This window comes from Falco punctatus (assembly GCF_963210335.1).
Source record: "Falco punctatus genome assembly, chromosome: 8".
NCBI lineage: Eukaryota > Metazoa > Chordata > Aves > Falconiformes > Falconidae > Falco > Falco punctatus.
The window spans coordinates 36,081,343-36,101,950 of record NC_137588.1 but is presented as its reverse complement, the minus strand read 5'-3'; the positions used below and the strand labels follow the sequence as shown (position 1 = coordinate 36,101,950).

The window sequence follows — 20,608 nt, the reverse complement described above, 5'->3', positions numbered from 1 at the left end:
TAGTGACTTTGGTCTCAGGTGGCAGAGTAAGAGAACTTACAGGGACTTAATTTTCAGAATGTTCTGGAAATTGGGCCCTTTGTAAGTGTTCTGGTCTACACCCAAGAAATAAGGCTTCCAAAACGAAGTCACATTGACATTGTGCACTCTTAAGTTTATACTTGTTGACATCAATAGCAAAAAATACCCAGACCCAAAACATTTTAAATGTGATTAGGAGCAGGACATTGAATAGAGGCAGCATATCAACTTTCATAAATACTAAGCGGTGGAAACATTGAAAAGATTGAAATAAGTCCTTTCTCAGCTGCAAACACATAAAAATTCCAGCTACAATAATTTTGCATGCCCTGTAACGTGAAAATGGTTTGATCGGTTTTCTCCAAAGCTTCATATAAACATTCTATGCTTGAGGGCTAAATACAGGCAGTTACAGCCCGCATCGGTTTTCTAGGGGAAAAACAGGTCATGGTGCTACCACAGGTATTTATAAAAGAAGTTAGTTGCAATTTTTATTATGACTCCCCTTCAGACATCAAAACAAGTTAATACAAGATTATCTCAAAACAACAAAGTGAAATGTGAAATTTTAAGGCACAGATGAGTGTCATAGCATGAGAATATATTTATTCCACCTTGAGAGGGAAATGGCTTGTGTTACTAGATGGGAAATGGGTATCGAGCTGTTTGAATAATAGAAGAAAAAACCAAATGGTCTTACTGTGAAAGGCATGTTGCGTACCAAAGAACCTTATTTTATTCATCAAGCTGAACAGTTCTTCCCTTGCTTTGACAAAACTGAACTCCCGTCTCCATACTACTGTCCTGTACCCCTGGACCTCAAAACATAACGCGTGTTTGACAGAAGGCCGGCAGGATTAGGGATGGTTTCAGGTAGGAACAGCTAAGTGCTAGTCTTCAGTACACCACAGTGCTAGATTCTTTGCACATGTTCCACTGCTTTCCTTTTGATGTTGTATTCTAAGCACATGAGTGAAAGAAAAGGATTTCAGATTATAATAGGTTCAATTTGCTCGGGGGGGAGTCTCGGGTAAGACGCAAGATGCCCATTGAGCAACGTTTCACTCCAGTCCAGCCTTACTGACACACAAGGCACGCGAGGCTGTAGCTTGGCAGCCACGTGGGAGCCATCAGTGGATTCTCAGGTGTGCTGTTACGATCTGCCCAAATCCAGCCTCAGGTCCACGTGGTTTTGAGTGTTCCCAAAGTATGGAGCTTAAATTTGTTTTCTTAATTTTGAATTATCCTTTTCACTGGAATACCACAAATAATATTGAATATTCACAGTTCAGGGATGCATTTTACACAGTTATAGAAAGTATTAGTTAAAAATTTAAAGCAATTGCAGCCTTTGGTGAAGAAGGTAATAGCCAGATTTGTTCAGCTTTTCTGGTTATTCTTCCAGTGATTTTTCCTCAGCTTTAAAAGTTGTAAGACATGTTCCTAACCAATTGAAATGTATTAGATTACTGCAACGTAGTTTAAATCCCCACTCAATTCTTATGGATTTAATGGTAAATGACAGGAAGCTCAAAAACACTAGACTACTAGATTTGTTGAGAACACTTGAGAACCAAAAGGGGCAGAACTAGGAAAGCCAGGAGGTACAAATCGCCTTGGTTAGATGAGTTTACACCCTGTTTGCTTACTAGAGACAGTACAAAATAGCACAAGATCAGGGATGAACAAGACTGTAAAGCAGAAATACTTGAATTCTGTGCCCACTGTAGACATCAGAGACCTTTAATGCTTCCAGAGTCCTGTTACTTGTGTCTGTGTGGCTCGTATCAGTGCATCCAGATTAAAACAAAAACAACAAACCAAAAACCCCACCAAACCCCCCACCTGTCCCTGTTTAACTCTGAGGAAAACATACTCAGAAAGGGTGACCAGCCTGCAGTAACTGTAGGTATCAGATTCAGGATAAGAGCACAGTGGGCTTATTAAATGTTCTAATTCTTCTAGGGCAGTCTGCACTGCACTCAAGTTTGCAACTTACTTGATAAGAATTAAATATTTGCTGGGCCTGATTCCTAATCAGTGTGCTGTTCCCCTCCTTTTGTTTGGATTGCTTGCATTCTCCATGCTTACCTCTCTCATTACATTTTCTTCTTTGGTCATTATGGGGAGTTTATTAAATGAAGCAAGACATGCAGGGCCCTTTGGAAATGGCTTGATTTGAGGGTAGATTTAATTCATAGGTCATTCAGAACAGGTGAAAGCTCTCAGCTATGAACGACTCTTCACATACATGAAAGTCTTGTCCTGGAATGTGTTAGCCACAGGAGGCAGCTGCCTCTCTGTGGCTGCAACACCTGTCCTCTAATCTGTTAACCACCTTACAGGATTAAAACCATAATCTTAAACTAGCACTGGAAATCAACAAGAGGCTGTGATGGAACCTGTGTGTTAGTCATGTTCTCTCTGTGCTATTCAGAGGAGGGAAATACTACAATCTGCATAAGCTGAGGTTCTCCTCGTCTTTGGTTTTGGGTGCAGTAAACTACAGAAATCCAGCCCAAGGATGAAGAAATATATCCCCTCATTCAAGTAGTATATTCAGTCAAGTAGTAGCGTTAGAATTCAAATGCGAAGTACCACCATCCTTTTAAAAAAGCAGACAGGCATAAGTAGATTTATCTTTCGGCCACCACTTGAAGCTGAACATTTCCCCCTGTGTTTTAGGGGAGCATCTGAGCCCAAGTTTACCTTTAGTCATGCAAATACCTGTTGCTACAGCATTTTGCAGAATCAAGTCCCATATACATAATTTATTAGGCTACATTATTCCCAGACGGGTCAGTTTGCTTCCAAGTACTTTGATTCATCACATGAAGGATTTAAGAATTGAACATGTGTAGGACTGTTCTTGCCACTTCATGTGTGTGTTTGGTTGCTCAGGGATAGGATTTTTTTGTATAGAAGATAAAAATTAATGCTGATTTAGGCACCTAAATTCTTTACTTTTCCTCTGTGGAATATGTTTTTGTTTTTAAGCATAATGTTTACCTTGAATTTCCACTTACAGAAGTTACAAATGCATCGTTTACAAAGCAACAGCCTTAAGGGAACAAGCACTTGCTCATCTACACTGCAAATCAGTGCCTGTGCTAAAAATAAAAAAACCAGGAGCAGTCCCTTACAGTATTTGATTAATTTCTCTCCTTTTACTTACATAGGGAAACATTTAAAAATTATGAAGGGCAGGATAACAAATAAATGCTTCAAGAAAAGGAAAAGCAATAGTGGGTTCTTTGAAAAGTTCTAATATTTTTTCTCACATTTGAAGGGATCCAAACCATTAATGTGTTCAGCCAGGTTTCAGAAGACTCCTAGAAGTTTAAACAAGTGCACTGAAAAAGTTTGTTTGTAAACATTTATTTTCTTGAACTGAAAAAGGCTTGCATCAGCACACATTGTACAGCCTTGCAAATTACACAAATTGAAAAAAGTTTGTTTCACTTATGTGCAATGAATCTTTAATGTCCAGTGAGCATCTGCAAATGATGAAAACTTAAAACCATTAAAAAGGTTTCCAGCACTTATCAAACACAATTATCTTAGCGTGAAAAGGAAGAGAAAGAGATCCATACTGGTGGGAACACAATTAAAGTGCAAACATTTTGTCACTTGTGAAGATACATTTGAGTTTCTTCACACTTTTGCTAAAAAGAAGAAATATTAAAATGTGATTCAGTGAACATTCTTTGTAACCTATTCATATTCCCCTTTAAATAATTATTAAACTTGTTGGATCAGAAGTGAATCCCTCACATCTACAACCTACTCTTATTTTCTTTTGATATTGCTCAAATGAATCTCAAAAGAAAACCACCATCTTAAGGAGTTAGTTACTAATTTTTTTTCCTTAAAAAAAAAAGAGAAGAAAAGAAAACCAAAGGGGATAAAGAACAGGTTAACTTGAAGATATGGGTAGTCTGCCAGAAAATGAGTGTAAATCACTGAAAATGGTTCTCCTTTCCTCTCCACCAATCCTCAGGTTCCTGCCTTGGAATGGACAGCTGTGTGCTGGCTGTGAAAAGGGATTATAAAATACAAATCTGAGTATGGATTCTTATGAATGTTTGCTGTACAATAGAACTTTGGATCTGATACAAGAATTCAAAAATATAAAACAAAACTACTATAAAAGTAGGGGGCATTTCAACAGCATTCCTTGTAGAAAGCTGCTTGTCTCAAAGATGATTCCTTGCTATTGTCCGGGATTAACTCTGTATTTTTTTTTTCTTCATCTTGATGGATCACTGGGTTATTTATTCTTCAGTGGCTAATGTCACATGACAAAACATCCCGGGAGTCTCTATGAAGAGAGCAGAACCCCCATGACATCATGCCAATCAAGGAGAGGAGGCATTGAAGTAGTGAAGGCTGAGTGTCCACTGATGTCACTGCTACTGAGAACTAGCCCTTTCCAGAACATGAAAGTCGTAGTGCTTCTTGCTCGTTCTCAGCCTGAACTTGTTCACTGAGGTACTACTTTGTTTCTTCAACGCGTTCTGAGCAGCTGACATTGTAGGGAACGTAGCTAGAACCGTGTAAGTGGAAGCCAAGTCACTAGGTTTGGATGACTCCGTGTTCACGCTGCTGTCTCCGCTGCCACAGTAACGACGATGGTGCTGCTGCTGTGTTTGTAGACACTGCGAATCCCTTAGCCACCGAATCTTGGCACCAACTTTTAAAAGTTCTCCGAATAGTTTTTCTGCTTCCATACGAGTTATGCCTTCTGGCAGTTCGGTAATTTCTAGAACTTTTCCCACAACTGAAACAAGAAAAACATGGAATCTAAATTGGTCATTGTACTTAACTATACAATGCACACAATGGAAAAATAATTATATTTCATACTTGTATCTGCAGTTGGCCGATAATAAATACACATGCATTCCCTTTCCGGTATTCTGGAAAGCCTTTTGCTTTCACATTTGGAACTGCTTATAACTATAAGTATACAAATAAAAGCTGAGAATACAAAGAGGGCCCTCAAGAGAGGGAGAAATAATAAAATAATCACACCTAATTTTACAGCAGGTTTGAGAACTCACTATAGCATCTCACTGGCTTTGCCCATTAACGCTTCACACATCAGCATGCTAGAAAACTAGTCTGTCTTCTCTCAAAATATCCTCCCCAGTAAATTGTTAGAAAACCCTCATTTATCTGTAACTTTCTGCAAGAGCTGATAGTAGGTAACACCTGGAACAAAAATTCTTTCCAGTAAAGATACAAAGATAGATGATGTCAGGTTTTATTTGGGTGACATCTTTACCAACCCCAAGGAGATAATCTGTAGATCTCCTGGTAAGTCCCCCAAATCCATGCACTTATTTGTATTAGAAGGGAGGAGAAAAAAGAAAAAAAAAAAAAGGCACAAACTAATTGTAGTTTGATTTCACATTTCATGCAAGTATAAGGAAGCAGTGGGATGTATATTTAATATAGTAATATTTAATGTAACAATATAATAGAACTTACATCCAGTAAACTGACAAACTTGCTTTTTCTTTTAGTACTGTCCAATCCTGACCCTCTCTGGTCTTTTCTCCAGCCTTCAAACCTACACTTTCTCTTCCCCTCCCTCCAAATCAAGGCTCCCTCTCCAGCTTTAGGTTTCCAGTGTTTGCCACATCCATTGGTGTCTGGTTACTCTTCATTCTGGCCCTTTTCTCACCTGTGCTTCTCTTGTTACATTCCCAGCCCATCACCTTAACTCATTTTTCTGGAGAACTGTGTGAATCAGCAATTCTATACCTGGTTCTCCTGCACCAAGATCTGTGGAAGCAGCCTTCTTTGCTGGTTTCTTTCCCCTGTTTCCATGTCTGTTTCCAGGTTGACACTGGAGAGATTGACATAAACAATGTACTTTAATGACAATGCCCCAGGATCTTACAATTTCTAAGTTAGCTCAGTGTCTGGAAAATAACCTGTGCTAACGTGGTACAGAAAAGATTTTCATGTCCAATTTTAGCCTTGGGAATTTAGCAATCCTGCAGTCAGGCACATTCAATCCTTGGCTTCAGAGGAAAGGGAGGAAATGATGGGGAAAAAAAAAAATGCCTTAAAACTTCTTGGATGAACCCAGCCCCCACCCCCAACCATCACATCTTCTGGCTGATCTTTGGTGGAACTGAGCAAGGTAGAGGTAGGGGGTCTGTATGTCCCTGCCCCCAAAATTAAATAGCAAAACTTTTTAGCTTGGTTAACACTAATATTTTGGCTTTGTTTCTCTTACAGGAAACAAACCCACTCTTTGTTTGGAAATACCCACATCTATTTTCTATTTTTTAATAATAAAATAAAATCCTCTTAGCAAACGTTCCTTTTGGAACTGCGGGTGAATTGCTTAAAAAAAAAAAATCCATAACCTACACTATGCCTAACACTAAATTTCAGGAAAATGTCTTTTTTTTTTTTTTTTTTTAAAGAATACAACAAAAAAGAACAATGGGAAGTATTAACACAGAATAAACCCTTTACTGGAATGCAAGCACCTTCCCACTCCACTACTTCTCTAATGCAATAACATATTCCCCTATTCGTGGTCGTATAATGGTACTCCTGAATTGTTTTTCTCAGTGTTGCCAGGACATTGTTCTCTTTAATACCTGTTGGCTTGTTACTTGTCCACGTAATAAAGATGGTGGATTGTATTGCAGGGGTTGGCCAAGCAATGGGTATCTGGCATCTCCTTAAAGAGAAAGGTAATTAGAAGGGGTTTTCCATTACATGACATCTTCATCCAGGTTCCTCTTACAATGTCTATCTTAGACAGAAAAGAAAGCAGAATAACTATGCACAAAGCAGTGTATTTGGCTAGGGCAACAAAGTAAGATTTGGAACGATTAAATAAACGTAAGTCAGTCACATACTGATCACAAGGTGAAAAGGTACAAGCTTTCTTGCATTTCGGGATTACACTGAAAAACACAACAGTTTTTCTTCACTGCAGTCTTATCTAAATCCTCTCATTTCAAAATGGGCTTAATAAGGCAAAAGCTCTCAGTGTACTAATTAAATCATTTTTGTCGTTATATCCCCGATTAGAGCCAGGTACATCTTCACATTCCTATCTGCTCCAAGGATCCACATAGACAATGGAAGAGAAGTTTTTAGTAACCACAGAGGATTAAGAAACTCGAGAGGTATGCTTTATAGCAGGCAACCTGGAATTTTTACATCTGAATACAAAGCAATGACGTAAAGATTATGCAGCAGATCAGACAGACAAAATAAGGTTTTCTTTATCAATAAGGAAGACATACAGAATTTTCTGCAAGTGTTTCTGTAAAGTATTTCTGTAAACCAGACCCATTAATTTTGAGTTTGGGAATTACACCAGGACATCTCTGCTCACTGACAAAGGGGTTTTTTATGATTTGGTTTTTAAACATCATCAACTATCACATCTCAGTAAAACCTCTCTATTTTCAGTTAACATGGCAGCAGAGGACTGAAATTCTTCAAGAATTATTTCTGTCTTTGGATGGGCACTATCTGAAATACTAATTGAAGCAGCAACAGCACTGGATAGAGGCTCTAGTCCCATCACGCTAGTTTCTCTATAAAAGAATGAAGAATTCTCGCTTCGGTGGTGGTTTGATTCAGCACATCACTAACGAGTGAGTCTGGCAGAACATTCATCTCAACATTGCATTTCTGTATCCTTTCCCAAAAAATGCAATATGCCCACCTAAGGTATTAAGATCAGCTAGTCCCACATTATTTATTTCATCTTTGTAGCTCTAAATTATTGCCTTTGTGATAATGTGTGTCAGATTCTTGAGTTATGTTTAGAACTTGAAGCTAAACTGTATCAAACATTAATATTTTCAGTGCCGAAATGGGGAGTTTCACATATGGGAAAGCTAGTGGGTTATAGAAGCTCTCACAATAACACCACCAAAAGCTTTTGAGAATATGGGGGACAGTATCAGTGCAGAGAGAGAAGGTGGAATTCTACACGATGCTTGAGCAGATAATTTTGATGATCCTGCTTCAATAGCATTCCTGCTAAAGCGAGCCACAGTTTTGTCAGAAAATCTTCATGTAGCTTGTATTTTAAAACATTCAGTTAGAAAACAGACACACAATTATTTGAGTGAACTGAAAATATACCTTGTCCAGGGACAAAAGGTCTAGAAAACTGGGACATGATAGAAAGAGGTGTTAATGTGGGACGGACGTTCTTCATGTTTGATAGCTGAGCTGGTGCTGGTGATTGGGCTGGTGAGGTGACAGGACTACCCAGTTGAGGACTATGCTGCAACTGGAATAAACAACAAGTTAGTGTTTTAAAAAATACCAAGCTGAACAAGCTAACCGCCACCTACAGCATTCAAAGACTGAAGTAAGAGTTAAAACAATAGTATTATCAGAGCAGACTCTTATTCCCCAAAAATCTTTTCAAAACCTCTGTGAAGATGCAATTTACGCGGATTTTAAGTCATCCTGGAAAACAAAACAAAAGCCTCATACCTGTGCAGCACTGTCTAAAGTGCTAAGTTCTGTGGCCTTCTGCCCCCTTTGATGATCACAGTAATATTTATTCTGTTTCCACTGCGGAGGTGAATGGTTCCGAGGCTGAGGATTGTTAGGTATATTGAGCTGCATCATTACTACTCCTCCACCTGGTGGTGGTGCTACTGCTACAAGACAAGAGATCAGCAGGATACAGTTAGTTCATCATGCATTCTGATTTTCATTTCAGCAGAACTGATGTGAATTAAGAGGAAAAAAAAAAGGGATATAATATAATGAATGTTTTGCTAAATAAGCTGCTGAATTCTAGAAAGCTACAGCAGTATCTTTTGTACAATTATATTTCCAATACCAGTTAAATCTGCGGTAGTTAAGTAGGCTTCCCAGAACTAGAAAGCGATAGTGAAACCACTGAAACGCATTACTGAGAATATTTTTGAAAGAAATAATTCAATTCAATAGTAGTTGAAAGTATTCAACATTCACTGTAGTTACTGTCAGAGCAGTGTGTTGACCAACGTGTGATATTAAGCAAAAATATGCTTAATTTAGAAATAGAAGTTACCTGGTTAGTTTTACATGATACAGAGCAATACAGACTCAAAATGCTTTCTCTGACACGATGGCATGCATCGGAAAGCCTTGGAATCAATCTTTAGTCTGAGGCAAAATTACCCTCATTTGCAAGTTCTATATAGAAACGTTTTTCTGGGCAGAGACCACAAATTGATCTCAACATCGTATCGTACCACTTAGCCGCTGTGGTAGCTACAGAAATGCCCAAATCAGGGGGGAACAGCTCAGCAGCCAGCGCTGTTCCGTGAGCTTTCACATGAGGAGAGGCTGCCTGACAGAGAAGCTGTCTTCCCCCTCTGACCTGGCTCTGTCCCAGGTACTTTATATAACGTCCTGTTTACTTGTAAATGGCTGTCTGCAATTTCCTTCTCTGCTCTACCCACTGTTTATAGCATTTCTCAGAAACCATGATTAAAACACATCGTTTAAACATCACTTAATCATCCACCTTTAAAGAGGGAGTCTACAATCTTCTCAATTTACTACCTACGTCATAGCATCAGTTAGGAGCAGTCAGATACAAGATGAGCTCATTTTATACTCTGTATTTTTTAAAATGGGCTATTGTTCTTGCTACCCTGTGCTTCACAAAAAGGAGACTCCTTCAAAAAGCAAACCTAACAATGCAGAATAATGAATCATAATATTAAAACTATATTAGTTTTTGTAAATTGTATGCTGAAATATTTACTCTACTGATATTTATAAGAATAAATGAAATAACATTAGCAATGTTTTCACATCTATACTTTCTTTTTAATGGCAAGAAATTCTACCCATGTGTTACAGATTGAAATGGAAGCATCAGGTGTCTGGCCAACTTTGGCAGAGGATATAAATTTAAGATTCCCTGCTCTGTCCCTATAAAAGCCACGTTAAGAATATTTCTATAGTGTTACAATCTGACAATGCTACTTAAACTGCACAAGAGAAATTCATACATCCAGAAAAACTTGCACTTTCTACTACTTCTAGTTCCACAGCATTTCAGTAAATGAAAATAAGTGGAACTCTTTTCCTAAACAAGCATCCTGACAAAATGAAGTGTCACAGAACACTTAAGTCAGTCTGCAGACGCTTTATCACCTGTCAGAACCCAGAAGAAATCCTTGCAAGGCTTCCCACATTTGCAGTCTGGTCCTCTGTAACTTTTTCAAATGAAAAGAAACACAACTCCACTGCTTGTCTGCGTATGTCCTCATGACCCTTCCATCAGTGGCCTTGATTCATTATCTCAGCATCACTTACTGAAAAGCATGTTTTTCTTGATTCTCTCAGAATTTGTCCTCCCTGTGTTAGAGGGCTTCCCTCTTCCCCAGCCTTCTTTAAATCACAGTTTAACAGGTTTGAACCAGGCCTTCAAAACTGCATAAAACCAGCACTTCCAGGATAGGTCAGGAAGGCAGAAGAACAAACTAGTGCGAGACCAATTTTGCACATCCTGAAATAAGAATCTTCTAGATTTAAAGCCAAACAAACTTGAAGCAAAATGAAAACAAAACGGAAACAAAACCAAACCTGCCTATAAGCTATAACACACTGTTAACTCTGCTACCTTCCCACTTAACTGCATGTTATCTATTTACTAATAAACAGGCTCTAAAATTAACTTAAAAATATAAATGTTTGTAAGAAGCATGCCATCTGTAGTGGAACCTCAGTCACTGACCTAAGGTTGTTTCATCTATTGCCTGCTTGCAAAATACTGAGATAGCAGCGTTTGAGATTACCCCTGGTGGGCCAACCAAACCTCTAACGTATCAGACTCCCTGTCAGTGAAGACCGTACCGCTACGATCACAGGACTGTTCTGTCACCTCTTGTTTGGAGGCCAGCCCTAGTGCTCTTCATTTCCTGACCAGTCCGTCAACTTTATGGTTGGAAAGTCAGAATTTTTAAGTGTTTGGATATTAACATTCACAAACATTTCATGGATACAAGCTCTGTGTCACCTCTGTTTTCACATGTCATTGAGGCTGCTATTTATACACCTTCTAAAAATTGCCCAAATGCTTTGTAAATCAAAAGATTCTGAACTGGATTTAAGTGCTTCTGCTAAGCGACACTGATCTGCTGCAGGCTGCCTGCAGGCTGCCCCCGTGAAGTTGACTATTGTTTCACTTCGGTTCCAAGTTGTCATTTTAAAAATTACAGTAACAGCAATTCAGATGAAAAACTATGAAAAATGTATTTTGCAGAGATGGTGCTCAAGTTGAAGTTGTTCTAGCAGTTAGCCATGAAATCAATCTGATAGTTTACAACAGATTTCTAGACAGAATGGCTTAGATGAAAACCCCAATAAAATATACCTTTTATTGGCTGCATGATGGAAAGACCAGTGGGCGAACTTTTACATGATGAGGGTGGAGACACTATGCTGTAGTGCACAATGGAAGCAGCCTGTTGTGGCTTTGACTTTGATGAAGGTGGCAATAATGTAGGAGGTGATGGCTTCTGACTTGAATGGTTGTTATAAACTATGAAAGTAAAAGCAGTAAATAAGGCTACCATAAAAACCAAAACCAGAACACCCCACAAAGCTTCGGCGTATTTCATTTAGCTTTTCAGCAAGTCACAAAGCTACCTCTCCCCCCTATCCAAACTCAGAACGCTTAGTTTTCACCCTCTTCTCAGGAACTCCTAAGAAAGTCGCTGCTCCTACTCCATTCAGTGAAATCTAGAATGCTTCTTGAGTAGAAGAGCCAAGTATACTGGTTCCAGTGCGTACCTTGCTCATCCTATCAAATGTAACCCCAAATCTCAAACTTTCCAGACCCACGTAGCTGTTCAGGGAAAGATCAAAGTCGTTCGGCTGACAGCGTGTAGTTCCCATGTCTGCCTCAACTCACAAGCAGACACGCGAGGCACTGTGATGTACGTTACCGAATTCTAAGAAAGCAACTTGAGAGCTTTCAACGACAAACAAATTGAGATGTCAAGTTCACCTGCCTCCAATATAACTTCAAAAATGGAACACAGAAGGAAATAGAATAGTAATTCTAAATCAAACCCTTAACAGCAAATATCCGATCACCCATTGTATTAACAGCTAGACATTTTTGAAGTCTTCCGATAAAAACTTCATTCCCCCAACCTGCACACTGCTGTCCTTGAAGCTGCTGAGAGTTGCATGGTGAGGTTGTTCGAGGAAACTGTATCTGCTCCGATCCAGGAGGCTGCAAATATCCTACTGATGAACTGTAATAATAATAATGATAAAAAAAGAACATGATTAACAAGAATTTATGCTATACTAATTTATGTAATCATGACTGCTGCATTTACTGTCTACACGTACTGCAAATCACTGAGATTTTTTTAATTTTAAAATCGGTAATATTCCCCTCTAACCCCAAATCTACTTACTCTTCAGAAGAATGAACTTTCGCACCTTCCTTGGCAAAAGCTTATGCCCTGCATACATAAAGAAGCTGTACTAATTCACTGATTTTGACATACAGTTTCTGTGTCAATATAGCACATCGGTGTAAAGACACATAGAATAACAATAAAATCATAATTTACTGTTTTGCCCAATTAACCAGAATTAGGTCTCAGTTAAATGATCACCACAGAACCTGCCATGCGGATTTCAGATGCAGTCTCTCAGTCGCAGGCTGGCCCCACGCTGCTGAGCCAGCTTACTCAGCACACCAAACAAGCACCTCTGCTCCAGCGTGAAGTAACACAGCGTAAAGAGACAACTGCCTTGCTGTGGCTTTAATGAACAGGGTGTGGGAAAAAGAAGGTGACTGAAGGGGATAAAGAACCTTTCAGTTTTTGGTAATATGCAGCAGAAGGATAACATTAGAAGTTTATTTATGCCAGGTATTTTTCAGGGCATTCAGGGGAAAAACACATAAGTAACAAATACAGGCAAATTCTATCACACCGCTAACTGAGCATACTGCCGGAGCCAGATCATCAGGTTGGCGGACCATAATCAGAATGGTGTCTATTAATCCTGTACTTCATTTCTGTACTAACAGATTAAGTAAATGTTCTGAGGGAATGAGAAAAAAAATAATTACTTCAGATTGTGGAAAAACATAGGTGTAATCCTGTTGGATTTCCCAATTTTACATATGTTGTCACAAGAAGTTTGTTCCATCCTTTATCCCACAGTTCAATTATGTAATTTTAAAGATTCCCTTCCATTAAAGGAGACTAAATTCAGTGAAAACTAAACCAGATGGTTTTATATCTGCATGGGATGTGTGCTTTCACACAGCTTCCCATCTGTCTCCTGATTATAGCTTGTATAGTGATCTGGAGGTTTGAGATTATTCAGTTCCTGCAGAACAGTATTCCGCTGTCCTTGTCAGAGTACTGCAACGTAACTATTTTGATAAAAGCAAGATGCTGTCATTAGTTGCTAGTCTGCTCTGAATTCCTAACAAATGTTTCCCTGTTCAAAAGAGAGGGACATTCTAAATGCCACAGAAGATCAAGCAACAAAATTTACTTCAAAAAAAGCCTGGGATTATGTCTACCAATGACTTCATTGAACCTCACATCTAACTACAGAAGAAAAGGATAAAAGCAACCTCCAGACACAAAGAACAAGAATTCAGATTTAAGTAGATGAAGGCATGCAGCCATGACACAAATACTATTTAAGTCTCTGCACTCACAAAAGGATGAAGCAAACTTCATACTGTTGCTGCTTTTTTAAAAGCTGCAAGCAAGATATTTTTAAATTATGCATATTAAGTTCAAAAAACTAGAGAAAGAAAAATCTGTAACAAGCATTAACCCTAGTTAATTCATTTAGGTATCTGCTTATCTGTTCTGAAAAATACTCAAATTGTGTTAGGAACACACAGCATACACAGGGAAGCCTGTACCTGTAGACCAATTTGTTGTTATTGCATTAGGTGGGAAAAAAAAAAGTTACTTATAAAGCAAAATCAAAAAAGTTCCTATACTTGTTTCATAGCCAGGTTTGTGCCAGCAGGCCTCGTCAGCAACACGGGCAAAGCTAAGCTCCTTCAGAGAAAGCTCCAAAAGAGGAAGTCAGTCTTTTTTGGGATTCAAATTATCTTTTTTCTACACCTTATTAAAGCAGTGTCTTTGACAAAACCAGTGAATATGGATCGTCATCTTAAACGTTACTGCAAAAAGGCACAGCTACTGAACATACTGGTGCTTCACATATAAGAAAAAGGAGTGCAGAAAACTCAAGATGTGAAACTAGTAAAGCAGTGCTGAAAGAGATAAGGAAAGAATGTTTTCCAGTCTAACAAGTATGTCCCAATTAAAGCAATACTAGTTGTTTTAGTGAATTCCATAAGAACAAAAGTAAATAGATAATAAAGTGTCTGCAAGTCTGCCTTCAAAATACATTTTAATATATGCAGTACTATAGCAGGTCCTGTCAGTTATTACAAGGCAATTAAGCCTGCTGGCTGAGGAACCAAGTAACTCAGTGATACTCACCTTAAATTATTCTGTTGACCTGATGGAATGACACTGTAGTAAATTGGCATTCCTGTTGCGGGCAATCCTTGATTTGACTGACTGGAAATTATAACAGGTTGTTGATATGTCTGCTGGGGCACTGCTTGGGAACCTTGAGGCACCGAAACCTACAATTGAGAACACATTAACCTTTTCTTCTGCAGACAATATTTCCTTCTGCCTCTTGACCATCAACTAGTTTATATACAATTTAAAACCCCCAACACAACAGAAACTGAAAGATCCGCTGGAGTTCTCTTAAATCTAGAAGACTAGTAATAACAGTAGTTGAAATAACAATGCTTTACTTAAAAAAAAAAAAAAAAATCTTCTTCCTCCGAAATGTAAATGTTGGTTCCAAAGGGCTCTATCAATTAACAAAGATTTTCTCTGCAACAGAAAGTGGGGTGGTAAGGAGGGAAATCTTACAAACTTTTTCTTCCCTATCCTCTCAATCACAACTAACACAGCCCTTGGCTCTCCACAGGACTAGAACTTGTACACTTCTGACAGATTTTCTTCTCACTTCAATTGTGGGGTTTTTGTTTGTTAATTTCTCTCCCCAAAGCCACCTTTGGCACCTGCTTGCAGCTTTCTGCCATTTACAAAGCAATGCACTGAAAAATAAATAAATAAAATCACCCACACCATAGAGCGATTGGGAAGTTACCCACCTGGTAAGATGGCACTGAAGGATATGGAACAATCACACCTTGAATTTGATTCCCAACGTTGTTGTGTTGGCCACTGACTAGATTTTGATTCTGAGACTGCTGAACTCCAACTAAACCCTGGTAGTTTTGCTGCTGGTTAGGCAAAATCTGGTAACCTGCAATTATACATTTAAATCTTATTTTGAAATAATGAGCTTATTTTATACACAGCTGCCTATGTGAAAACGTATGTGCAGCATTTTCCAATGGCTTTTTCATCTGGTAACTTCATAAAAGTTGAACTTATCATGCATACAAAAAGAAGCCAACATTAAAATTAACAGATTTATTCCCTTGAATCCAGCATGAAATACTATACATACCATTTGCAATGCTGCTCTCACATGCTTGCAATATTTATTTACACTCTTAAGTAAGCTACATGCATTAACACCTTGATTTGACAGATGAAAGCCGAAAGCATTTGAAAAGCATGCTAGATAATATCAAAACCAATTAACTGTCTATTATTATGAACAAGGCCATTCTAGTTACTTTAATTTTGAAATTCCAGTTATGCCAAATTCTACTAGTACCTCAGGTGCCCTGGTTGACAGCATCTTGACTAACTCAAAACTGAATCACACTTCCAGAAAATTAGTGTAAGGCATGTGTGCAGATTTTTTTAAAAAGGGCAATTTCTATTGAAATCTGTAATGCTAATAACAACTGGGAACCAGAAAAAACTTTCAGGTAAACCCCACGTTTGTATATTGTGGAAGACATTTTATATTCAAAGTTATCTTGGGGGCGGGGAAAGAAGGGTTTTCTTATTTACCCCTCTATAGTGCTTCTACAACAATTTATTATTGCTTAAACTGGTATCCTCTGCTACCTTTCCCAAAAGGCTCAAAAAAGGTTAAAAAATCCCCAATCCACAAAACAAACACACACCCCCCCCCCCCCCCCCAAAACCAACCAACTGAGCATGAGGGCCAGACAGGGAGCCTGTGCATTTATTAGGTCCAATCTTAACTCCTGTTTTTTTGGGTGTTTGGGTTTTCTTTAAAAAGCATAGAGTAGGTAACTGCTACCATTATCAAAACACATGCAGAACACAAATGAATTTCTTTTTGTCATATTCTCTTATACAGGTACACACTACTTACCACATCAGCAAAACCCCATAACTATCAGTATTTCTGAGACAAAGCCAGTTATCGCTCCAGAATAACAAAACTGGGCTTGTCAAGATGCACTGATGGCAAAAAGAGTCTGTATTTATCTTGAACACATTCACATTCTACTGACCCTGAACATTCCCCACGTTCCCTACCTTGCTATGGAATTTATAATAAAGCAAACACAGCTGCAAAAACTCAGATTTTTTTAGAGCTGTGTTTAGAAAATTTGTATGGTCTATTTTGACAATAACTCGGTTAACACAAAACACGTTTTTTTGTGAACAACCCCCCAATGCTCATTGATTACATACATAGAGGGTACAATGAACATTGTGAATTAACCGTCTCAGCTGGCTGTCTCTATAGAAATTGCGACAATGAAGGCTAAAAAAGACTGTCAATATAATCTAATATTGCCTCAGAAAATTAAAGGGAAGAAGGTTCAGTTTGTTAAAACCAAGAGCTATTCATTAGAAACTCACAGCACTAAATATTTTGAGAGTACTAGACACAACTTCAGAACAAGGCATGCTTGAATTAGGATTAGTAATAAGTCTTAAGTTTGAACTGTGCACAAATATCCATCTCATGTCTGCAATAAACAAAATGCTTAAACGTGCTTTGTTACAAAATGATCTACGGCACCGAAAAAGCGGCAGAATATGAAGTCGCGGTATACGACAGATCCAATCAATACCTCCGTAATCTAAACCCCTCATTTCCCAGAAACCGCAATGTAGCTGTGAATATTTTTCAGCTTTTTCTGGCACTTCCAGAGACAGACATGATCAATTTTGCAAGCAGAGAGAACTGGAACAATATAAATTGACTGCCAAGAAGGCTCCCCACAGCGTTCCAAAGAATGCTCTATTTTTAGCCTCACAATTTCACCTCTGCATAGAGTGGTGTGACAGAAATGCAGCGCTCAGCAGAAACCCCACACCTGCCACAGCAGATTGCCTCATTACACAGCAATACCCTGGAACAGCAGATTAAAAAAAGCGTGCTTCTATTTACATAATTAAAAAGAAATCACTGTTAATATAAGTTAACTTACAGCATATAGAAATACATCTTCTGAGTTACACATTAAGAGCGAGAAAGCCTTCATTCCAGAACAGAAAAGCAAGGACAATCACTTGGTTAATAAGCTGTGAGTCTAGCTTAATTACTACTATTACAACTACAGCTATATAATAGTAGTAATGGTTTTAACACTGGCCACTGCAAAGCAGAAGCTAGCTGAACTTCAGCTGATGTTCCTACAGGAACTGTGGTTCAGATAACATTTTTAATCAACCTGTAGTTAGGCCTCATGGTAATTAGGCCCACATTATCATAGCAATGGGAAATGCCTTTTTTTTTTTTTTTTTTTTTTTTTACGGAGACTTTTCTTCTCCCAAGATCTTTTGGGCAACCAAAGCATTTTTATAAAAGTGAGGCCCCCCCCCCCCCCCCATATGTCACCTGAAACCCCTTTAAGAAGGAAGCCAGGAAGCAGCTGAAAAAGAGACCGGTTCACTGTGAGAAATGTAAACCTCTCAGACAGTGTTACGGCCCCGAATCCAACAGCTCATAAGTAAAGTCAGGCCACTCCGTAACATTAAACCAAAAGTGGCCTCAGTTGTCATGCCCTCAGAAGCTGTCAACTTTTATCTAAATTTGTGTTTGGAAAGTTATTTCATAGTTAGCAACCACTTTATAAGATGAATAAAACCCACGGCTTTTATGTCATACAAGATTTGTTAATTCTCATTTTCGAGCAGACACATTGCTATATCAGCCAAGTAACACGCTGCCTTTTGTCTCAAAAACAGCCACTGTAACAAGCATCAACCATTTTGGATGTAGCTTTGTGTCAACTTAATTCAAATATTTATGGTTTCAAATAAATCTACAAGAGAGATTAATTCCAAAACACACCATCTCATGAGCAGTTTACAGAACAGAAAACATGACGTGGAACCTTCCGTCTCTAGAACGCAGCCTCACATTTGCCTGTACCTGACAGCCTGGTATGGTAGGTATGGCTAGGGAGCAACTCAGAGATCTTGACTTAAACACGGATTATGCAGTTGCTATAGAAATGCTCCTCTCTGCCATCAGTGCTAGTAAACACCATGTAACCAAACTGGATTGAATGGAATTATTGGCTAGACCACCCCTTCACTCCTGACAAGCGATCCCTTGACGGCAGGGTTACAGGTACAAGGTACGTTATGGAAGCAGTAAAGTAGCTGTCTGCACAGCTTGCTTATTTTATTTCTTCTAGGACATAGAGGGAGATTTCAGCTGCTGATGCTTTTCACTCTGTCCGCATTACAGGCAGTGAAATTCAGTTAAAACGTAAAAAGCTAAAAACATACAAGAAAAACTTACTTACCTAATAGCAACAGATGCCTCCCTCTGCATCTTGGTGCTGATGCACCGTCACCCCATGCTTTCAAATTCAGATTGTTTTGTTTAGCTACATACATACACTGGGCTCTCTCCGACTGAATTTGTGTGCTATTCACATAGAGTGTCCCCGTAAACGGGGAAACTTGCCCCAGTGGAGCCTCAGCTTTTTGCTGTTAAGTGGTCTAGGCATTAACAATTCTGAGGAAGGAAAGCAGGTTGTGTAATACAGTTGGACAACACATCTTCAACAGCAGTGGACAAAACAAGTTGCAAAAGCCAGTAATTTGGTTTCCTTTGAAGAAATGTCAATATACTTTCACCTCTGAAGGTACTAACAGTATTTTAAAGTGATCTGACAACCCTACCATAAGTGGGCATCACATCCTGATGATTCTGCAATGGAATAATCCCATGTGAATTTGTGAACTGAACCCTGCACAACAACTTCCAAGTGTTGCTGCTATTGGAGCAATTCCTAGAAGTGCAGAAGAGGCAGCCATCACTCTTACAGGCTACTGCACAGAACAGCTATAAAGAAATCCAGTTAATATTTGTAAAAGCTGATCTTTCATCCTGTTTCTGTAGAGCAACAATAGTAGGGTGGGAAGAGGAATTAAAACCCCCTTCTTCCTGATGGAAACTCAAAAGGATATCAAGTCTAATGTATTCAACTAAAACATGGTATAAAAGCCTGATTTTTAAGGGTATCTCCCTCCAAACATCACCAGTTACTTCTGAAACTTCTGACTGTGAGAGTCAAGATACTACTCAGGAGTAAATTTGTTTCAGGAATACAAATCTTAATGAAAAAGTTGTAACAATATTTTTAAGTACCGATTATCAGAATAACAGTAGCTACAGTTACAATTTATGAGGACAAAAAAGACAACAGGAAAGAAAGAAGACAAATACGGCTTGATAACATTCATGGAAAGGTAACTCAAACAGTTGCAAAGTCTTTACTAAAAATAGGAGGAGCAGAAAACTAGTTCTAACCACTTGTCTCATTATATATTTATTCAATACCCAGATATTTTTCATCATTGGACAGAAAGAGAAATCAAAACAGTATCACCAGTATCTTCTGCATAACACTCTTTTCATGCCACAACATCTAAAATGAGTGTCTTCTGGTTAGAACTTTCAGTTAAGGTACATCTTTGCAATGTTACTTCATTTAAAAGTACTAATTCATCTTACTTTGCAAGGTACTAAAAAGTAACAAATTTGCAAGTTTTTTAAATTACACATTTCTAAACTAAACAAACCCCAACTAATAATTACATATACGCTATCCTGTAAGTAAAATTACAGCATGAGCCACCCATAGCAATGGCTCAAATCTCAAGTTTCATGAGCAACTGACTCAAATTTTCCCACCTTCAGTTAGTTACAGTTCACATCCCATATCTGCATTTCTACCTTATTTGACATTTTACAGCAAAATAAGTTTAAAAAGCAATACCAGGAGAAAATGCACATGAGGTGTTCTAATGAAATGCTGAAAGGGTTCAACAAACCTGTCTGCTGTCCGGGCTGTGCCAGCGGTTGGTTTTGCTGCGTGTTGTAATGGACAGAAACAGGTCGATATTGTTGACTGGAGTGTGGATACTGATTGGGGGTACAATAACAAGCTGGCATCTAAAAATGAACAATTAAAGATATTCACTACCTGCAAATTTACACAGCAGGCAGACACCTGAATACAAAACCAATGACACGATAAAAGAAAGATGGAAAATTTATTAGAGGTGCAATTAATCCAGGGAGCTGCAGGCCTGTCAGCCTGACCTCGGTGCCGGGGCAGAGCCCCCCGAGC

At 38.6% G+C, this 20,608-nt stretch overlaps 1 protein-coding gene across 12 annotated transcripts in view; it reads right to left on the bottom strand.

The window, feature by feature from the left end:
* Window positions 1-3,383: 3,383 nt before the first annotated feature.
* Window positions 3,384-20,608, bottom strand: part of R3HDM1 (R3H domain containing 1) — a 54,505-nt gene continuing 37,280 nt past the window's right edge. For 7 of the 12 annotated variants that reach the window (XM_080399626.1, XM_080399634.1, XM_080399637.1 and 4 more), the window contains 10 exons: window positions 20,310-20,430; window positions 15,227-15,381; window positions 14,532-14,680; window positions 12,187-12,290; window positions 11,402-11,569; window positions 8,515-8,684; window positions 8,155-8,305; window positions 6,645-6,727; window positions 5,791-5,875; window positions 3,384-4,801 (listed from right to left, as the gene is read on the bottom strand). In XM_080399626.1, the coding sequence (XP_080255752.1) occupies window positions 4,434-4,801; window positions 5,791-5,875; window positions 6,645-6,727; window positions 8,155-8,305; window positions 8,515-8,684; window positions 11,402-11,569; window positions 12,187-12,290; window positions 14,532-14,680; window positions 15,227-15,381; window positions 20,310-20,430 (1,554 nt within the window). In that variant the 3' untranslated portion in view covers window positions 3,384-4,433. The remainder of the gene's footprint in view (window positions 4,802-5,790; window positions 5,876-6,644; window positions 6,728-8,154; window positions 8,306-8,514; window positions 8,685-11,401; window positions 11,570-12,186; window positions 12,291-14,531; window positions 14,681-15,226; window positions 15,382-20,309; window positions 20,431-20,608) is intronic. The other 5 variants (XM_080399636.1, XM_080399627.1, XM_080399628.1 and 2 more) reach the window with 2 other exon arrangements.